The sequence below is a fragment of the Malania oleifera genome, chromosome 5 (genome assembly GCF_029873635.1).
Source record: "Malania oleifera isolate guangnan ecotype guangnan chromosome 5, ASM2987363v1, whole genome shotgun sequence".
NCBI classification, from domain to species: Eukaryota; Viridiplantae; Streptophyta; class Magnoliopsida; order Santalales; family Ximeniaceae; genus Malania; species Malania oleifera.
Window position 1 is genome coordinate 93,104,652 of NC_080421.1, and position 19,960 is coordinate 93,124,611.

Below are 19,960 nucleotides of genomic sequence, written 5' to 3' on the forward strand. Positions count from 1 at the left end.
CTTACCTATTTCCTAAAAAACAACCTAAGACACTCGAAAACCGAACCCTTGTTTTTTTTCCTAGATTAAGAATCCACTCCGCTAGACTTGTAGATATTCGCTCCCTGATCCTCGTGGAAACTTCCGATCGTCGAAATGGGCAACGATTGGTGAAAGATCGAAGAGAGAGAGAGGGAGAGATATTTAGCTTTCTTAATGAAGAAGTAGATAAAAATCCTATTTATAGACCCCTGAGTCTGTTAGCTTCATTGATGAAATGGCGCCTTCGTCAACGAACTACAGAAGGCCGTTCATCGACAAAAGAAGGGTTTCGTCGACGAACCCTAAGTCTGATATTTTAGGTTGTTCTAGATCTCTTCGTCGACGATGCTTTGAATTTCGGTGACAAACCACATAAGGGCCTTCGTCGACGAGAACATGGTCTTCGTCGACGAAGCCTGCTGAAATCTCCTTTTTCCTTTTCTTATTTAATTTCTTTATTTTCTTGGTTTGGATCTCTACAAGTTTAACCCTAGAATTTTAATCATTTAACATCTCCTAGGCCCACACACTCCCAATACTTAATTTAATATTAAAAATATCCTACTTACCCTAGTTTTGGAGTGGTACCAAAGTACTCCAAATCAAGTTTTTGCTTCGGCTAACTTGAAGAGAAACTCCCTAGGAACGTCGTGGTGGTTTCTGATCGTTAAATTGGGTTAAATTTGGGTCGGATTTGAAGAAAGAAGGTAGGGAAACCAAAACCTAGAGAGGGAAAACGAGAGGAGAGAGAAATTTCATGGAGGAAATGATCCAGGGTCACTTTATACCGGAGCCTTCGTCGACGAAGCCCAGAAGAACATTCGTTGACGAGGTCATCATGTTCGTCAATGAAGCGTTTAAAAACCTAAATTTTCCCTACCCTCGGTAATTCCTCGTCGACAAGATACATGTACTCATCGACGAAATCCAAACAGATGTTCGTTGACGAGGAGAACAAATTCGTCGGCGAGTCCCTCTTTGATGCCTTTTTTTAAATTCCTTTTCCCTTCTTTTATTTTTCCTTTTTTCTTTTATTTATTTTCTTTTATTTTTTCTGAATTCGGGTTATTACAATTTGGACATGGATTCTATTGAATCTGAACAAAGTGATATCATGGTGATTTTTTCCATTCAAGAGCATGGATTACATACTATATTTGGTCTTGTGCTTTGATTTGAGTTAAAACGCAGGGTGTAGAAGACCTAGGGTATTTGGTGATTATTCCCTTGACCTATGTGATATCAAGGTTAGACGAACCTCTTTTTTTTTTTCTATTCAATCTCAGCTATTTATTTATTTATTATTTATGTTGCTTCCACACTTTGATTTATGTTAAACACAAGTGCATGGAGATGATCGTAGGCCCTCGGTAATTTTTTTGCAATTCTCTGCATAGATTCATCTCTTTCAACCTTTTGTTTTTTTTTTAAAAAAACCTTTGATCTCAACCTTTTTGCTATGGGTTTGAATAGTTTTTGTTTTTGTTGTAGTTTAGGGCAGTGACAATGGTTGCACGGTTCTAGAGTTTTTGGAGGCATGGTTGTGGCAATAGACGTTGGGTTTATACCTTACAAAGAAACAAACCTATAAAACAACTTGTTTGTTTGATTGTCATCATTTAACAACTAATATTTTCTTTAGTTTTCTATGTCAAAAGAAAGGTGGGAAATTGACTTTCCTTTATGAGAAATGAAGTAATTTAATTACTATGAATGACTTTCATGAATTCTTGCTAGGTATTATGCTACATAGGCATGCACAACACGATGCGCATGCATTTTGATGATTGTAATATTAAGGACGTCATTATTGAAATATTACATTTTGACTTGTGCATTGTGATACAATTCAAATAAATATAATTTCATCACCAGCTTGAGCATTTTGATGCTTGTAAAAATAAGGGCATTATAATAAGCATAATAGATTATTACTAAAATGTCATACAGGTAACAAATTCTGCAGAAACTTGGTTCCATTTGGCTAGTTTTATTACACAACACCGACATATAAATGTAATTTCATTCTACTCTCAATTCCATGCTTCAACCCAACACTGGAATAGAATTGCACATTTCATTCTATTGTTACAATGTTTCTACTCCCAACCTGAATTTCTTTTTCGATCCCATTACACAAACCAAACATGGAGTGAGCATACTTCTTTTCAACCTCAATGGTATGCAATTCCTTGCCACAAGCAAAATAGGATGAGAACTGGTTAAATGTTGGTTACGAGCTTGGTAAATACAAGCAAGGATACATGTAGATATTAGACCACATGGCTTTCCTACTACAAAAATTTTTACATAAAGATGCAGAATGGAAGAATATACATATACTCCTGTTAGCCAAAGAGACTATTCCCACTATTTTTATATACACGATCCGTTTTAAACACATACAATGTGTAATTTAGAGTAGATAGCAGTCGAGAGGCCCCAGCCCTGCACAATGCAAAATCAAGTGATTAGATCAGTAAAATCAGCAGCAGTATTGATCTGGACAACCAATAACTGGTAGAGACCAAATGCGAGACCTAGCCATAATAAAGGTGTTTTAAGAAATAATTAATATCCGTGCTTACAACATTCAAATATGACTACAGCAAACAAATGGGTCTATCTGGGGGCATATTGATGTGAAGCTGACTATGTCACGATAGATAGATGCCTCCTAAAAATGTACTACACTGCACAATCAATAAAAAGTTGTGGAAACTGTGAAAGAAAGCAATTGCAATTCACTGAATTAGTCATAACTAACAAATTATGAATGCAAGCAAGAAAACCAAATCAAATGGGGGAAAAAACCGAGTATAAAATTATCAATAGGGCAAAGTTGACAAAACAACTAGTTGCTAAAAGTCCAGTATCAGGTGTACACCAGCACATGCAATGGAAGGGAAATTAATCGTGTAAATCGAGATTGGTTACATTAATAAGCTGTAATGCACAGTGGATTTTTGTGAATGGTCAAAGAAGCAATTCAACAAACAGCAACAAGTCTGAAACATCCCTTTTCAGATATTTCAGTCGGCCAGTCAAGTTACTATTCCAATGAACAGAAAACCTAGTAATATTATAGGACACAGCAGGCACACCTTCCAAGGCTATATTTATGTTTGGAGCTGATTATAAAATTGCTCACCTTCATTTACAGGATATTATACCCAGCATGTATATATAATTTAGTTTATTTTTTGTTTATTGATGAAGCACTTTGAATGTGAACTGAACAAATCATAAAACAGTGAACTAAAAAAATGCTAATAAACACATATTAAGAACTGCACACAAATGTCAGACAGATAATCGTTAATCTGCTTTGATGGAAAAAAGTAATGCATTTTCAATAATGCATAGTTGGCAAAGACATTTCATACTACCTATTAAATCTGCAGAGCAGAGTTCATCCAGATTCTCTGGGCCCTGTCTGGCCTCCGTTTTCATCTCTCGTAACTTTCAATGACCTCAACTTGGATGATGACGGAAATGAATGTATCAAAGGAGCATCCTCTTCTTCCTCTCCTTGTTTCTCTTCTTCACCATGAGCGTCATGGTCATACATGCTAATTGAATCTTCTTCACCTGCATTCTGTTCATCAAATAGTTTCTTTCCCTGGATATTAGGCTGCTTACGTGGACGTCCTCGGCGTCTTACAGTAGTCCCCTCTCTCTCATCTGCAACTAAAACTGCATAAGCCCTCATATAGCAAAAATAAAGTCCAAAGTCTAATTCAAAGATTACATGATATGCTTCATTAGAAGAAAGATAACAAATTTCAACAGTAATACACAATTAGATTGATAGTAGGTGAAAACAAACTAACATCATGAGAAATAGCAGTGACAATTTTAGGCTCAATTGGAAGCATAACCACAATCACTTCAGACCAGGAAATGTCATCAATTCAAAGATAATTAACTCTAAAATTAAACATATTTGGGGGTCTCATTGTGCCTGGTGCTTGCATCAAGATTGACATGAAGTCTCCCCACAAAGAACCCCACCCCAAAAAATATGTAAAGGAAATATAATCAATATATTATTAATTAGATCGCGTGAAAGGGGATATTTTTTTTCCTTCAAATTTTTTATCATTAATATATAAAGACTGGATCAGTACGCATTTCTCCAGGACTGCTGACTGCTGCCTCTCAGCTGTCTCTCTTCTTCCCCTTCTCTTATTCTTCTCAAATCTTAAATGCTGTAATTTATTCATTAGATTTCATTTTATTTCAGATTTGTAATATGGTATCAGAGCCATGGTTGCCAGGAAGCCTTGGGCTCTAGTCTTGTTGCCTGCGCTTATTGTTTGGTTGTAAAAATCTCTCTTATTCCCTGTATGGTCATTTGTCATTTGCTTATCTATCCATGAGCAATCATGCTACATGAGCGGGGGAGTGTTAAGGCTTGATATACATTGTTGGCCCACAACCTAACAGCTTAAGCTTTTAGGTAAAGTGGTAATCTAACGACATAACAAACATAAATAATAAAAACATTGTGGTTCAGAGGCAGAATTCAAAATTAGCCACTAAGAACAACAGAGCAGGAATACTGTCAAGCAGCAAACACTTAATCCTTCAAAATAAGAAGACGAAAAAAGCAAAACTCTGGTTTTTTAATTGGAAACATGACAATGCAGAGGAATCCTTTTCCATTTTATTTAAAGCTGTACCCATCAAACTACAGTAAGATTAGCATCAAAATAAATACAGCAACAAATGTGCTACTCTTCATTTTGGACAAATGAATTGATTGAAAAGTCTCCTGCCTAGTTTTAGAATGCTGGAAAAAACAAAATATATATATATATATATATAGGAAATGATTTCCATGTAGAACACAAAAAAGGATGGAAAAAACTCAGTGTAAATAGAAAATCGTGGCCAAATGTGTCACTCTAGTAGAAATATAGAAGTACCTTGGAGAACTTCATTCTTTGCATACTTTTCACGTAAGCTGTCAATAAATATGTAATAAGGTTGCCACCCGCTGGGATCTTGATCCGTGTTTACATTCTCCGTTCGTTTTTGAACATGCTTGAGACTATTTGCAAAGAAATCATTTCTTAAAGCACATCTTATGAAAAAAAATAAAAACTGCTTTTAATAATGACATTTAATCTCTTACATGTTCAGGACATCAGCAGTAGGAAGTTTGGATATGAATGGGAGCACGGCACTCTCCAAGAATGACAGCTGCTTTGGAGCATCCAGGAAAGCATACTCAATACCATTCTTGATAATTTGTAAAATGTCTGTTCTATGCTTGTTTCGAGCAGCACCAACAAATATCCCAGAAAGTCGAGCAGCCAGATTCTTGCATTCTAGAAAAGATTTCATGCCCTCATCATGACTCTTGGAAAGTTCCATTGCATGCCGATGATAGGCCTAGTCAAAGGCCAAAATTGAAGGAAGTTAATATTTACAATCTAAATGGGAAGATGCATGACAATCAAAACTTTAGAGCAAATGTCAGATGCAGGGAGCACTTTTTCCATTGCAAGATCTCCATCTTCCAGTACATCTCAGGACGCTGGGTCATAGCCAAGGAAAGGTATACTTGTCCATTCATCTGGCTCAAATCAAGTAAACAACTTATGGTCAAACTAACTAACAAACCCCTCCCCCATGGCTCAAATCATGTAAACAACTTATGGTCAAACTAACCAACAACCACCTCCCGATAACACCTTTTTTCCCCTAGGATGAAAGAAGGAAAGGGAAGAGACTTCTAATTCATAGAAAAATACACACGAATTGGCCACAATAAGCCAATTCAAACTATACTGTACAGGCAGTGCATCTCAGCAAATATCTCTACACCCCCACCAAGGATTAAGGAGAGGGAAAAATTTGAGCGATGATTCTTCTCAATCACCAAGTAGCTCTTAGATGTCTATGACAGAACACATAAACAAGCATCTTGAACAACATGAATTAAGAAGTTTCCCAACCCCTAAGTCTAGAAGCATTACCCTTCTCAATGCTTCTAGAAAGATACTGTGGACATCATCATCTTTTTCCTTTAGAACAGCGATCAGATGCTTAACAATCTCTGCCACACTTGCTCCATGCATCACAAAATGAGAAATGATCTCTGGACCTAGATAGTCCTGCATTAAAAACAGCAATGAAATGAAATATTCCTTGCAGTTGATTGGAAGAAAATATGTGGTAAGCAAAGGAATGATCTGCGTATTGAGGGATAGTTACAGGAGTGATAACAAGATCTAGCTCAACTGAACAGGATCTGAATTATATCCTAAGGGAAAATATCTCAACTGAAGTGCGTGATCAAAATCACTGCCTCGGAAGAATTCCCAAAATGTTTATACTCAGTTGCAATGAGTGAAATTGTTACACTTAATAATATACAAGAAATATGTCTTCACCTTAGGAACTGTATCACTAGCAACCAATTTTGCAGCAGCAATCATGACTGCATCTCGATTTGTCTCCTCCACATACTCTTTGTTTGCATCTGCATCTTCTGTCTCATCTGCAAGAGGCAGAAATTAGAAGTTCAAAGGTTTCAACAGTTAAATGAATACCCTATGCCAAATTTATGACTGTTAATCATGTTTTCAACTGTCGATCTAGGTTATAGGATCATTCATCATTTGGTCCCCGCACAAGCTCAGAATGAATAAAACCATGCAAAATAAGATAAAAAAAGAAAAAGAAAAAGAGACAAAGCAATAGGTAAATATTTAACTACTGATGAAAACTTTTTTTTTTTTTTGGAACTTCAAGCTCTACCTAAATCCATTTTCAGATTCACATCTTTTCTCACAGCCATTGGCAGTCCACCTATGACAAGCTTCTTTTCTTCAGGCTTGAAGGTGGACGCATGGCCAATATCAATATACAGAGTTATCAGCTGTCAGAGACCAGTCAAGCTATAGCTTTTCATTCAATCTCTGTAATCCAATGCTGGCTTTTGCCACTAATAATATGTATTGGGTGACACAACTAAGTATATCTGACAATTCAATCCACAATTATGTTGTTAAAGTACTATTATAGCACCTCATGCTACAGCATGAGACATTAAACAAAGGATAGGTATAGCATACTAAATATCTTAGTTAGCCTAACCAGATGACCACAAGAATCATATTGAAGACCGTTTGCTTACTGTAGAGAACAATGCTGAGTAGCCTGAGTGTGTCAAATGATTAATCAAGCAATCAAATGACCATCCTCAACCTAGTGCTTGTTAAATGGATAAAATAATGTTATATGCAGGGCACAAAAAAGATATAGCACCCTCAATCAATGTTCTATTAAAGGTGTATTCAACGCATGCTGGAGCTAGGGGCGAAGTCTAGGGGTGTGCAAAAATTACCGAAAACCAAACCAAAATCAAACTGTCAAGCATTTCGGCCTGGTTTTTCAGTTTCAGTTTTGATTATTATAAAAATATGGTTTTCGGTTTTGGTTTCAGCTTTACAAGAAAACTAAACTGCAAAGACTTACACATTTATTTACATTTTAATATATTCCTATATTTATTTTTTTTATATATTTTTCAAAATTTTAATTTTCTAATTTTATGTGGTTTATTAGCACATGCAGTTGTAGTTTTCAAAGACTGGGATGGGGTTTTTATAAAGGCGAGGCACTTCCCACTTTACTGATTTTTGATGTGGAACAATGGACTTGCATATGTTTTTTATTGACTTAGAGAAAACGTATGAACGGTACCTAGGGAAATTTTATGATATGTTTTAGAAAAGAAAAGGGCGTACATAGTAGGTATACAAATGCTATTAAGGATATGTACAACGGAGTAATGATAGCATTAGGACTACAGATGGAGAGGCTAGGGAATTTTAAATCACAATAGGTATACATCATGGATTTGCTTTGAGCCCTTATCTTTTTGCTCTAGAGATGCATGAACTTAGTAGGAGCATCCAAAATGAGGTTCCTTGATATATGTTATTTACAAATGATATTGTCTATTGATGAAACTAGGGGTGGAGTAGAATCTAAGTTACAATTATGGATAGAAGCTTTAGAATCTAGAGGTTTTAATATAAGTAGAAAAAAGATAGGATACATGATACGTTGTTTCAATTATAGTCGGAGGAATATTGGGAAAAAAGATTAAACTTGATGATCAAGAAATCAATAGCACTAGTAGATTTTGATACCTTGGGTCTATTATGCAAGCTGAAGAAGAAGTTGAAAAAGATGTAATACATAGAGTTAAAACGGGTTGTGTAAAATGGAGAAGTGCTTTGGGTGTGCGTGATTGTAAAATACCCTTAAAATTAAAAGCAAAGTTCTATAATACGGTTGTGAGACCAGCTATACTATATGGATAAGAATGTTGGGCAACTAAGAAACAACATATCTAAAAAGTAAAAGAAGTAAAAGTTTCCAAGATGGGAATTCTAAGGTGAATGAGTGATGTAATATTAAAGATATTAAGGAATGCACATATTTTCGATAAGTTAGGCATAACTCTTGTAAAAGATAAGTGATAGGTGGCTAGATGGTTTGGACATTTGCAACATAGCCAAATAGTGCACCAATTAGGAGGAATGAGCTAGTTACTACAAGGGGCAGTAGAAGGGGTAGAAGTTGACACAGGAGTGTGGTCAACAAATTCAAATGAATTTGGGCTGTTGGAAGGTGGCTTAATGATGCATGCAAGCTCCAAGTTGTGGACCAGCAAGTTTTGGCCCAGTTTTGAGCCCATTCTCATATAGTTTCTGGAGCTTAAAAATAAACATGCCAACTATGGAATTAAAGTTGAAGTAGTGCTCTTTTTAGTGAACTAGATTAGACATTAATTGGAGTTGTCTGCTAGAAGTTATGGTAGTTTGAATTTTAGTGTGCAGTCGGCCAGTTTAAGCTTTTTATGTGTCTGTTTGTATTCCCTATGTAAGAAAAAGTGTCGAGCTCTTGTTTTGAGTCTTAATTTTGTCAAAGTGTATTATATTTAGCTAGAAAATGTGAAGTGGTATTTTCTTAAGCTGGAGGGTTTTTCCAAGTCCATGAAAGAATCTGAGGGCATGTAGTAGCATATTAGAGTGTGATTTTGAATGAAAATAGGTGCCTTTGGCCTAGCCTTGTTTCTCTTCAATTCTATAACTCCTTTGTGAGTGGTGAACTTTAATATTTAAATTTTGTATCTTTAAAGTGGTGAATTATCTGCATCTTTAGAGTCGTAAGTTTTCTTGCTTTTGTATCTCTTTGGTGGATTCCATTGAATGGTGAGCAAGCTACCAGTTGAGTGTGTGTATGTGATCTGCTAGTTCCTCATCTCTAGCAACCTAGCATCAAGGGCAAACCTAAAATAACTTGGAATGAGAAGGTAAGGACTTAATAGCCCTGACTTTGCTGAAAGAAATTGCCCATGATCGTGTAAATTGGCAGAAAAGGATTAATGTAGTCAACCCTACCAAGTGGAACTTATGGCTTGGTTTGTTGTTGTTGTTGACAAGGGAACAAGGGAAGGAGAAGACATGGCCAACCACCCAATTGCTTTTGTTAGTTTGTGTATTGTTGAAAACATTTGTCCCACATCGCTCAAAAGAAGGAAGTGAAACCCTTCCTCCTATTATAAAAAGTGCTACCACTCCTTCAACTCACACTTGGGCTTAGAATGGGCCATGGCTTTGGTCTTCGACCCAATGGTCTTTAATATTTCGGATTTATGTCTAATTGGGCTTGATGCTCAATTGGAGAACATAGCCCAGTTCATAACATTTAAAGCTTTATAAAATTAAAAAAAAAAAAAAAAACCAAACTGGACCACTAAAACCGATTATGAACTTCAATATAACCAACGATTTACGGTTTAGTTTCAATCTTAAAGTTTAAGAACCAAAATTTATAGTTCGGTCATCGGTTTTGGGTAAAACAGAACTGAAAAGAACCAATTATATAGGCCTAGCAAAGGCACAACACATCTAGAATGAGTACAAAAGGCAAAAATCCTAAAAGGCAAACACCTTTCTTTGTGTTAGGTATATGCATATGCCCAAACAGTTAAAAAACATGCCTTTTACTACTAATTTGGAAAGGCATATGCCTTTTTCTGATAAAACATATAAAACAAAAAACAGAGGATTTGAGCTTGAAGGTCCCTTCCCATTTCGCATCACTTGCCCTTTCTCTTCACCCTTTGACAACCTCCTCTTCTCCAACAACCTCTCTCAACCTTTCACTCTAGCAACTTGCAAGTGAAGCACAATTGACGGGCTTTTAAAGTTCTCTCTCTTTTCGACAACATCTCCTCTATTGAATTCCTCTGTGACGCAGGGGCAGCATCAAGGTTCTACAGCATGGAGAAATGAGAAGGGAGGAAGGAGAAGGGAGGAAAGAGGAGATACCAGGGGGAAAACTTGCATTCAATTCAATTCAAATTCATCAACTGCTTACAGCATGGCTTTCATACACTATTTATAAGAAAGCCTAAAACACATAAAATTACACACATACCCCAAAAACTATATGAATTACAAACAAACCTCAACATTACACAAATATTACAAACCCCAAAATACACATAATCCTATACTAATTGAACTAAACACATAATGAACTACAAATTAAACTCAACAATTCCTTGAAACAACTATTCTTAATTCAAGGATCTTCCCAAGGTCTTGCTTCTTGTCTACATTACTCTGCCTCTTCAATTTGCTTCTCTCTCTTGACTATCTTGCTACTGAAACTTGATTCTCTCTCTGACATGCCACATCTATGTGTGCAAAGCCCCAAAGAGCAAGTCAAGAGAGATGATGGCCGAGAGAATGTTTTAGTTCATTAGTTTGTTCATATCATCTGTGTCAACTGAGTGAGTATTTATTTCTTGGATGGGCGTGTGCTTGTGATATTGTAACTTTTGCCCTAACTTTATGGGCAAAGACAGCTTAGAAAATGCAATTTTGGGACATGCCTAATCTATTTTTATAGTGATTCAAAACTTATTTTATTGTTCCTAGTATATATTTTAAAATTAAAATATTAACTTCTCCAGAAGCTTATGCCTTGCCTCATCAAGGGCAAAATGCCTCACCTTATGCTGGCACCTTCTAAAACACAAACAACCAATAGTATTACTAGTATTCTAACAATACTTCATACTTGAGATAAATTATCCAATTTTGAACCATAAAGTGGTCCAATTATCAGAATATTAAACACATTTTATGAACAACAGCCCAAACGAGAAAACCGTCTACCTGAAATATTAAGCTGCTGTTCACACAATTTCCAAAACTTCTGAAGACTTGATGCATCTGGACAAAATCCTAATGATTCCAGCTTTGTTGAAGAAAAATTCCCTTTTCTGAACAAGCACCACATTTCTGCGAGTATAGTGCAAACCTTGGGCATGCCAGAGATTTTGTTAGACCAAAATTGAAGCATTCTGGAATAGTTCAATAAAAAATATTATGAACAAATGCTTCACTGTAATAGAATATGTTAGGTCAAACTTCTTAGATTAGTGTGAACAATGCTTACCCTGCAAGCTACCCAGTTGCCATAATTAACCTCCTGGACCTCAGCAGGAGTGCGAAGGAAGTACTCAAGTTGCTCAAACAAGGCATTACGCTTGGATAGCAAAGAAGATAATGATGCTTCAAAGACATTATCGCTAGTTATAATGGAATGCAAGCACCATGCTACATGCAAATACATGTTGAGAAGCAGAAAACTGACAGCCTGAATAAACATGAACAGCAAATCACAACAATTTGAAAAAGAGGGAAAATATAATACATGTTTTTCATGGAAGCTTTGTTTTACACACCTCATCTTGCATGTTTCTGAAACCTCGAAGAATCGTAACAATATCTTCATATAAGCTATCAATGGGCACAGACCTTGACAACTGAAGCTCATACAACCTTTTCAAATTTACAATAAGGGAATATTCATCATCACCATCCTGCAGTAAAAGAAATTAAATATCACATTTTATCCAGTTTAAAAGAAGCATGAAAATAAATAAAGTAGAATTGTAGAAATATACCATTACATCTTTTATTGCAGACTTAAGCTTAGCAATTAGCTCATCCTCCAGTTCCTTCAATTTACTTTCAGCAAAATCTTGCAGCTCACCCTGGCTTTCAGTGCAACAGAAGTTTATAGCCTTCACACAGGATCTGAGTGCATCCTTCTCACCATGCTTGAAAAAGGCCTCTTTAATGAGCTCAACAGTGGTTCTAAAATTCTGAAAAGGCAAGCAACTGATTACCCAATTTGTTACCAGGTTGCTAGGCATATCAACTTCCATCAACTAGACATTCTGTGACCCACCTGCTCCTGCCTCTTCAGGGAATATAGCTCAAGGTTCATATGCACGATAATATCAACTAATGATGGGATTTTTGCTTTGTCAGCCATGAATTTGCGTAGAAGATGTGGGCAATTCTTCATCATGACAACAGTTATGTCCTGTTTGTTGTTTTCAAATATTTCCTACCAGATGAAACAGAGAAATTCAAAAAAGAGCAAAGGATTCTCCAAGTATGTGAGGGCAATGACCACCATATTGTCATGCAATATATGACTACAATAAGGCACAAGCATACCATAAAACAAAATAAAGCAGCCTAAATATTGGGAAAGCGAGCCAAAGATTGCACTGGCTGACCAGCTCATATGGATTTACAATCTATAAATGGGATGTCATGTATAAACAGCTGCCTAACACTACTAATTCATATATTCACAGAATCTATTTTCAAATTAAAGCAATTCATTTACATTCTTGCACCTAAGCTTGCAAAATGGAAATTAAAAACTGTCTTCAGTTCATAAGCACTTTACAGCCTACACCAAGCATCGTCTACGAAGTCCAAGGCATCATGTGATCTGGCAAAAATAAACTTAAAACTAAGAGTTTCATAAACAATCTTTAAGCCTAACTATAAAAAAATAAACAATAACCACCGCCAAGCTTAGTGCTGCTGGATCAGGTCAGCTACATGAATCTTTTTTAATCAATCTGCACAACTGGACAATATCCACTAACAAAATGGAGGGCTGTTAAATCCTTAATCACTATCTCATTCCCAATTAACTCAGGTCTATCCTTGCCTCTTCTACTGCCACTAAAATTAACTAGCTCACTTCTCATTGGTGCATTATTTGACGTACATCACAAGTTCCCAAACCAACTCAACCAGCCCTCTACACGTATTATTCCCAACTTACCTTGAAACTGTTCATTCCTTAATTTATCATTTAGAATTATCACCCTCATCTACCTAATAATTCACATTATATATTGTTTCTTAATTGCCTAAATTCTGATCCATATAGCATAGTTGGTCTTATATTCGTCCCATAAAATTTTCTTTTTAATTTTAAGGGTTCTACACTCAAAAAAAACATCCGTAGTACTTCTCCGTTTTATTCTATGAATTACATCTTCCTTAATTTCTCTTTTAGCTTGCATAATATATCCAAGGTATCGAAATCTATTACTGCTATTAATTTCTTAACCATCAAATTTAATCTTTTCTCCAATATTCCTCCTGCCATGACTAAGTTGCATTTCATATATGTTGTCTTATTTCTAGTTGTCTTAAAAGCTCTAGATTTTAAAGCTTTTCTCCACAACTCTAACTTGGATTTTGCTCCCTCTCTAGTTTTATCAATCAAGACTACTATCATATTCAACGTACACCATGGAACCACATTTTAAATACTCCTAGTAAGTTCATTCATTACTAATGCAAAAAAGGTTTCACATCCTTGATGTACATCTATTGTGATTGAAAATTCCTTAGACTTTCCCTAGTCATAACTCTATAGCACATATCCTTATGACATCAATATAACTACTATATATTCTTTTTTCTTCCAAAAACCCACCATAGAACTACCCTAGATACCCTATCACTTTCTCTAGGTCAAATAGAAACCGTGTGCAAGTCCCCTTTTTTCCCCTTAAAATTTTCCACTAATACATAGCTTTTGTTGTTCATCTCCCACACATAAAACCAAATTAATTTTCTAGAAACTCTAGCTTCTAACCTTAGTCTTTGTCCAATTACCCATTACCAAAGTGCCATATCACTCATAAATTTAATTCCACAATAGACACTACAATTTTGAATATCGCCTTTTACCATTGCATATAGGCATTAAAGTGAATTTCCCTCATTCATTTCACATTTTCTTAATTTTTCTAATTGTCTTAAATAAACTATTTAACCAAATAATTCTGTTATCACCGAGGCATTTCCAAACTTCAATTATGATGTCATCCAATCATATAGCTTTTCCATTTTCATCTTTTTTAATGCAAACTTAACTTCATTAACTATAATTTTGTGGATAAATCTCAAATTTCTAGCATTTTCATCATTTTTCGATTCTAAGTTTAAGCCTCTACTTGGTTTTCATTAAATAACTTATTAAAGTAACTCTGTCATTTTTATGTCCTCTACTTCAACCAAAACACTATCATCCTCGTTTTTTATACATCTAATACTACCTAAGTCCGTTCTCTTTCTTTTTCTAGCTCTAACAAGTTTAAACGTCTTTTCACATCTTTTGTATTTAATCTACTATATAAACTATTATATGCTCCATGTTAGCTTCACTAACAACCTTTTTTCTTTTTGCATATTTTCATGCCTTTATACTTTTTAAAGTTTTCCATATTTCCATATTTTTGCCATGTCTTAAACTAACATTCTTTTTGTCTTAACAGCTTTTTGGATGTCTAGATCCCACCACTGCCTCTCTTTACTAGGTGAGGAATAAAATGAAATAAATGCACACCTTCTGAGCTTTATTGTAATATTGCTTCCGATTGTCGGTGGCAGGAACAATCCTCTCTCCAACAGCCTTCTTGACAGATGCACTGAGAAGTCGAATCAAGTTTGTAGCATCCACATCAGTAAGCTCAATCTTTGGATTCTCATCCAGAAGCATGGATATTATACACTTCCAATCCTGTAAGAAGAAATATGTACACCTGAATAAGAAACAAAAAGACAATTCATCTCATCGGTTACATGGAAAACTTGATTTTAGAGAAACTGATGGGGTCACACTCATCGAGACCTTCATGTCTACCATATACATAATATAGGGTCCATGTGACCATCTATGGTTTAATGATTTAAATATTTTTAATTACATCTTGGTCTAGTTTTTGGGGATTTGATATTATTGCTGAGAGGTATTTCCTTTTAGGGTTTGATATTCCTTCCTAGAGATAATTTCCTTGCATAGTATTAGAAGAAAGATTATTACTAGGCTTTATGTGCAACCATGAGGAGGTTAAATTCAGTTTTTTCTTCACTTTTACGCTCTATTTTAATTTCCTATTGTTTTTTCTTACTTCTGCATCCTTCTCTTGTGCCAATTGGTCGTACATAAACACTTCCCTCAAATTTCCCATTTCAAAGAATTTAGTAATGCAATACCTTGTTTTTTAAATGGAAAAGGCCCCCAATGCACGGCAAACATTATTCCACACAGTTGCAATTAGTTGCTCATTATTCCACATAGGAGGTTGAAGACTAGCCCAAAACAAAAAACCCAAGAGTCAAACTTAGGTGTTTCACAGAGTAATGCAGTCACCAAAGTGCGGTGGTTGAGGTTTTATGGAAAGCTGGCTAGTGCATTTATGTGGCAACATAGAGGCATCACAAGCCATCATGAATCATGACATTTTTATTAAAGCTTGCATGGCCTAAGAAAAATAGACGTGCTTGTCAAACTAAAAACCAACTAAGAATGTTTTTTGACTGATTTTGATAAATTGTTTGACCTTAAAATTGATATTATTGAATTTTTTAGAAGAAAAAACTCATATAAATTTTTACAGGAAATTAATTATTTATAGCCATTAAAAATGACTACAAAAAAAATCAAATAAATTTTTTTTACATTTATTTATAATCTGATATTATCAATGTCATAATTAATTAAATTGGACCTCTTGAAGACTCCCAAAGCATACAACCACATACTTTCATAGCATTCATGTACTCCCAAACATCATCAATGACGTAAGTACTCAAAATTGGATCTGTTGAGAACTCCCTTAGTATTTGCAACATTCTACCTAGATGGACCTCAGAAGAATCACTATCATCACCTGAAAAGGAAATTTCATGAACATGAATACAATAGCTTGATCATAATACATAAGTGGTACTGCAGAGAATAAAGAAGGTTGCAACCTTTTGAGTGAGATTGGGAGCTATTAAACTTTTGAGCAATCAAGTGATCATATACAAGAGCTCCTATAGCACGCCTAACTTCTGGTGGATCATCAATGAGTAAATCATATAGCGGACCTAAGTCATCGTCAATTAGAAGTTGATGTCTGCACAATACCAAAAAAATCAAATTAGACTTTTACCAAGGGGTAAAAAATTAATATATGTGAATAGAACTCCCATAAGAGAAAATCATTTACCTTAGTAGTTGTTTAACAAGTCCTATGGCACATACAGCCACAGAAACATCAATGTCATCTGCAAGCTCAATCATCCGGTTAGAAAACCTTTCAGTAAAGAGACCAAGGGAAGGCACATTATCGTTTACTTCATAAAGATTCTGCAGTGCAAGGATAGAAGCTTTTCTGACACCAGCACTCTTCACATGCAATTAAAAGAAAAGTTGTTAGTTTTGCAACAAAAAAGCAGTCATAAGAAAACATATATTTAGTAAAATCCAGTAATTACTTTATCATTTAGTGTCCACCCAAGATACTTCAAATATAAATCCTGCAAGAACAATGATGGGTATGACAGAACCCAGACACCGAGGGACTGTATGCATGATATTCGGATATTGGGGTCAATATCTCTGTACCGATGCACAAATAACCTTCAAAAGGCAACAAACAATTTTAATAAATATAATCCTTTTGCTAAGACAACCATAGCTTTATCAAGTCAGATACTTTTTCACTGCTTTTGATTAATGATATTAAGTCAAAGAACCTTACCCAGTAAATATTTTGCGCATCATATTCTCTATAAAAGTTATTTTTTCATGAGTAACTGATAGCCTTTTATTCAGTGACTCCACACGAGGCCCCTCGGTTTTTTTTTTCTTTTCGGCATTTAACTGTCTCTGAGTAGTTTCTCGCTGGGCTCCAAGCATTTTAGCAACAGTAATGAAAGATGTGACAAGTTGGAGACCCATCAAAGAAGCAACCTGACGATAAACTCGTGGAGGAGTGCTGATTTCCATGGACACAAAACACACTCAACTAAAATAAGCTACTTCACGAACTTATATTTAAGTTTAAATTTATAAAATTAGATACTAACCATGACAATGCAATTATATAGTCCATACACTTTTCGAACAAAGCCTGATCAAACAATGGCCCATTTTGACACTCAATGACTAAGTTGTCCCAGAATGAAAGAAGGTTATCCTTGAAGTGCTTGAATTCCTTCTTTTTTGAACTTTGATAATCTTCAATTTCTCCCTATATTTAAGTTAAGCCAACCAAAGGGCAGAAGCCTCAACCCATAAATTTAAGATGACATAGTCCATTTGGATGTTTCAAAAGAACTTTGAATAGGATAATCATTGTTTATAACAGTAAGACAAGTATATGAAATAAAAAAAAATTATGCAGTAGAGAAGGATACTTTCCTAGCAAGATTGACAAGAGCAACCACTACATCGTCAACATCAGTCTCGTCCAGGAAGTTTCCTTCAATATGATACTTTGCTCCACATGCCTGCAAAATTGTAAAATTTGCCAGTCACAGTTTCACGTCATGAAACATGTATGAAGGTTGTTAAATCATCAGGGTTCATTCTTACGTAACAGAATTAAAGGAAAATCAGTCAGTGATCTTGGACTTACTATACCATCCTACTAATTCGTCGAACTTTAGTTATTCTAGTCCTGCAACCTCTCTTTTATGTTTCATCATACAAACATGCACACGAGTATGTGTGTGTGTGCATCTATATATGTTTGTGGATACATTGCAGAAGAAATTAAGTCAGTTTCTTAAAGATAAAGAAGCAGTTAAAGTCAAACAGCCAGAAAATTAAGTCAATTTCTTAAAGATTAAAAAGTAGTTTACCTCAAACAGCATCATTAAGAGTTCAACCATTGCAGGTTTTGGATTCGTTTCATATTGCTCAACCCAAAGCTTGACCACTTGAGGAATGAATTTCCCATCACCTTTGATAACCTCTGAAGATAAAGACATGTAAATTTAACTCAAGTGTATCAATATCAAAAATAAGTTTCCCATTATGAACAAGGTATATTGTGTTTGCTTCATCTTCATCACAAAACAGGGACATATTATTATCATGGAATCACAATTTAGCGGTCAACACCTCCAAAAATAATTTTCTTTTTGGCTGTTCTGCACTTAATTTCAATAAAATATACCTGAATTAATAAATTAAGAGGTGCCTCTATGAGTTTTCCCACATCCAGGTGTTTCTAATGGGCAGTGATCGTTTTAGTTTTAGCATTGAGTCGATAATTCTCACGCTAGAAATTTATTAAATAATGGAAAAGGAACAAGATACAGCCAATCTAAGGCCAACAGTTCTTCAAGTTAATCCAAGGCCAAAAAGGAAGACGAAGAATAAACATACCAATCAAGCTCGTGTCTCCTGGACCTGGACCTGGGCGTGAAGTCCCTTCTATAGTTCGATTTCTTTTAGCTATGGGATGAACTTCTTCGAGATCATCAAATGATTCCTCTCGCTCCATCGGTCCAGCGGTCTGATCACTTGGATCGCTGGCTCTGTCATAAACCCTACTCCTCTTCTATACACTCGAAAACAGCAAAATTACGTCAAATACACGAGAGAGAGAGAGAGAGAAAGAGAGAGAGAGATGAAACTCACTGGGCGGCGAGCAGATGCTTCGGAAGCTACAGCTACACCCTCCATCACCCAACGACTCTGCCAGCAGAATGCTTGCCCTGAAAATCGAGAGAGAGGGAGAGAGCCTACTCTACTGTTTCTGCAAATGGAACATTTGCCCTAGAAGTTCGCCGAGAGAGAAACGGAGTGTGAAAAGAAAAAAAGAAAAATCTCCCGCCAAAATCCAGTTGTCAACGACATTATCGCCACTCGATCGTGGAGGAGATGCATCGCAGTGAAGCAGTAACATTTAACATGCATCGCCGATGCATTGAATCTTCTCCCCTGCTATGGTACATGATTGGACGGCTGATTAATCTCGACCGTCCATTATAAAACCGCCGGAATGCAGATCCCCGATTCATCACAGAATTAAAAAATAAGAAGAGGTAAGAACGAATTTATTTTATTGGATTTTATTTCATTCTTTTGTAACAAGGTTAATTTTACAGGTCCTATCTAACATAATAACTAATGACCCGGAATAATTTATAATGCATAAAATTTTTTTAAGCTGTATTTAGTTTACGGAGTAAAATAAAATGAAAATGCAATAAAATAAAATATTGAATCCGAAATATAAATTAATCGGTGAGGTAAAAAAATTGTGTTTCGTGTTAAGCTAATTCTTTTGTTGACTCGTTTTAAAAATGAGTTGTTATGAGATAGGTCTCAATATTATACCACAGGCATACGTGTCTAAGCTAAAAAATTGGGCATGGTAAGACATAATTTGATTATAATTTTTAAATTATCAAGTTTAAATTATAAGAGTTATTAAATTTAATATGTTGAACTAAAAGCTATATATCAAGCTAACTAGTTTTTAGATTGCCTAGTTAAAATTGCAAGAGCTATGGGATTTGATATGTCTAACTAGAAACCATGCACCAGGCTAACTAATTTAATGCACTAAGCTGCGATAGGGGCGTAAAGTTTGATAGAATGAGATATAATTATACTTATAAATAAGTAGCTTCCCTATTGGATGAATAGACTGATTACTCGAGTGAATTTAGTTTTTTTATTTAATTTTCTAATATCATCCTATCATATCTTGAGCAAGATCCTG

At 35.4% G+C, this 19,960-nt stretch overlaps 1 protein-coding gene across 5 annotated transcripts; it reads right to left on the reverse strand.

The window, feature by feature from the left end:
• Window positions 1-1,979: 1,979 nt before the first annotated feature.
• LOC131155101 (sister-chromatid cohesion protein 3) lies at window positions 1,980-19,150 on the reverse strand. Of its 5 annotated transcripts, none has more exons than XM_058108023.1 (22): window positions 18,871-19,150; window positions 18,616-18,790; window positions 18,087-18,199; window positions 17,640-17,732; window positions 17,310-17,473; window positions 16,982-17,218; window positions 16,716-16,860; window positions 16,448-16,626; window positions 16,209-16,354; window positions 15,996-16,123; window positions 14,797-14,970; window positions 12,319-12,480; window positions 12,032-12,232; window positions 11,810-11,947; window positions 11,521-11,721; window positions 11,238-11,382; window positions 6,426-6,532; window positions 6,009-6,146; window positions 5,162-5,421; window positions 4,953-5,077; window positions 3,411-3,705; window positions 1,980-2,469 (listed from the first exon to the last, which is right to left on the reverse strand). In XM_058108023.1, the coding sequence occupies exons 1-21, from the start codon at window positions 18,913-18,915 to the stop codon at window positions 3,434-3,436; spliced, it is 3,348 nt and encodes a 1,115-aa protein (XP_057964006.1). In that variant the 5' UTR covers window positions 18,916-19,150; the 3' UTR covers window positions 1,980-2,469; window positions 3,411-3,433. The 5 variants fall into 5 exon arrangements, with proteins under 5 accessions (XP_057964006.1, XP_057964011.1, XP_057964009.1 ...); XM_058108028.1 differs by having other exon boundaries at window positions 11,521-11,610; window positions 12,038-12,232; window positions 18,871-19,095; XM_058108026.1 differs by having other exon boundaries at window positions 12,038-12,232; window positions 18,871-19,095.
• Window positions 19,151-19,960: the final 810 nt, after the last annotated feature.

What these genes read in the sequence shown, in the direction of transcription:
- LOC131155101 (XM_058108023.1), bottom strand. Translation starts at nt 18,915, where the DNA reads ATGGAGGGTGTAGCTGTAGCTTCCGAAGCATCTGCTCGCCGCCCA. An exon ending in AGTACATGAATGCTATGAAA is followed by an intron (nt 14,971 to 15,995) that starts GTATGTGGTTGT and finishes TTCTTCTTACAG; the next exon opens with GATTGGAAGTGTATAATATC. An exon ending in CTAGTGATACAGTTCCTAAG is followed by an intron (nt 6,147 to 6,425) that starts GTGAAGACATAT and finishes TTTTTAATGCAG; the next exon opens with GACTATCTAGGTCCAGAGAT.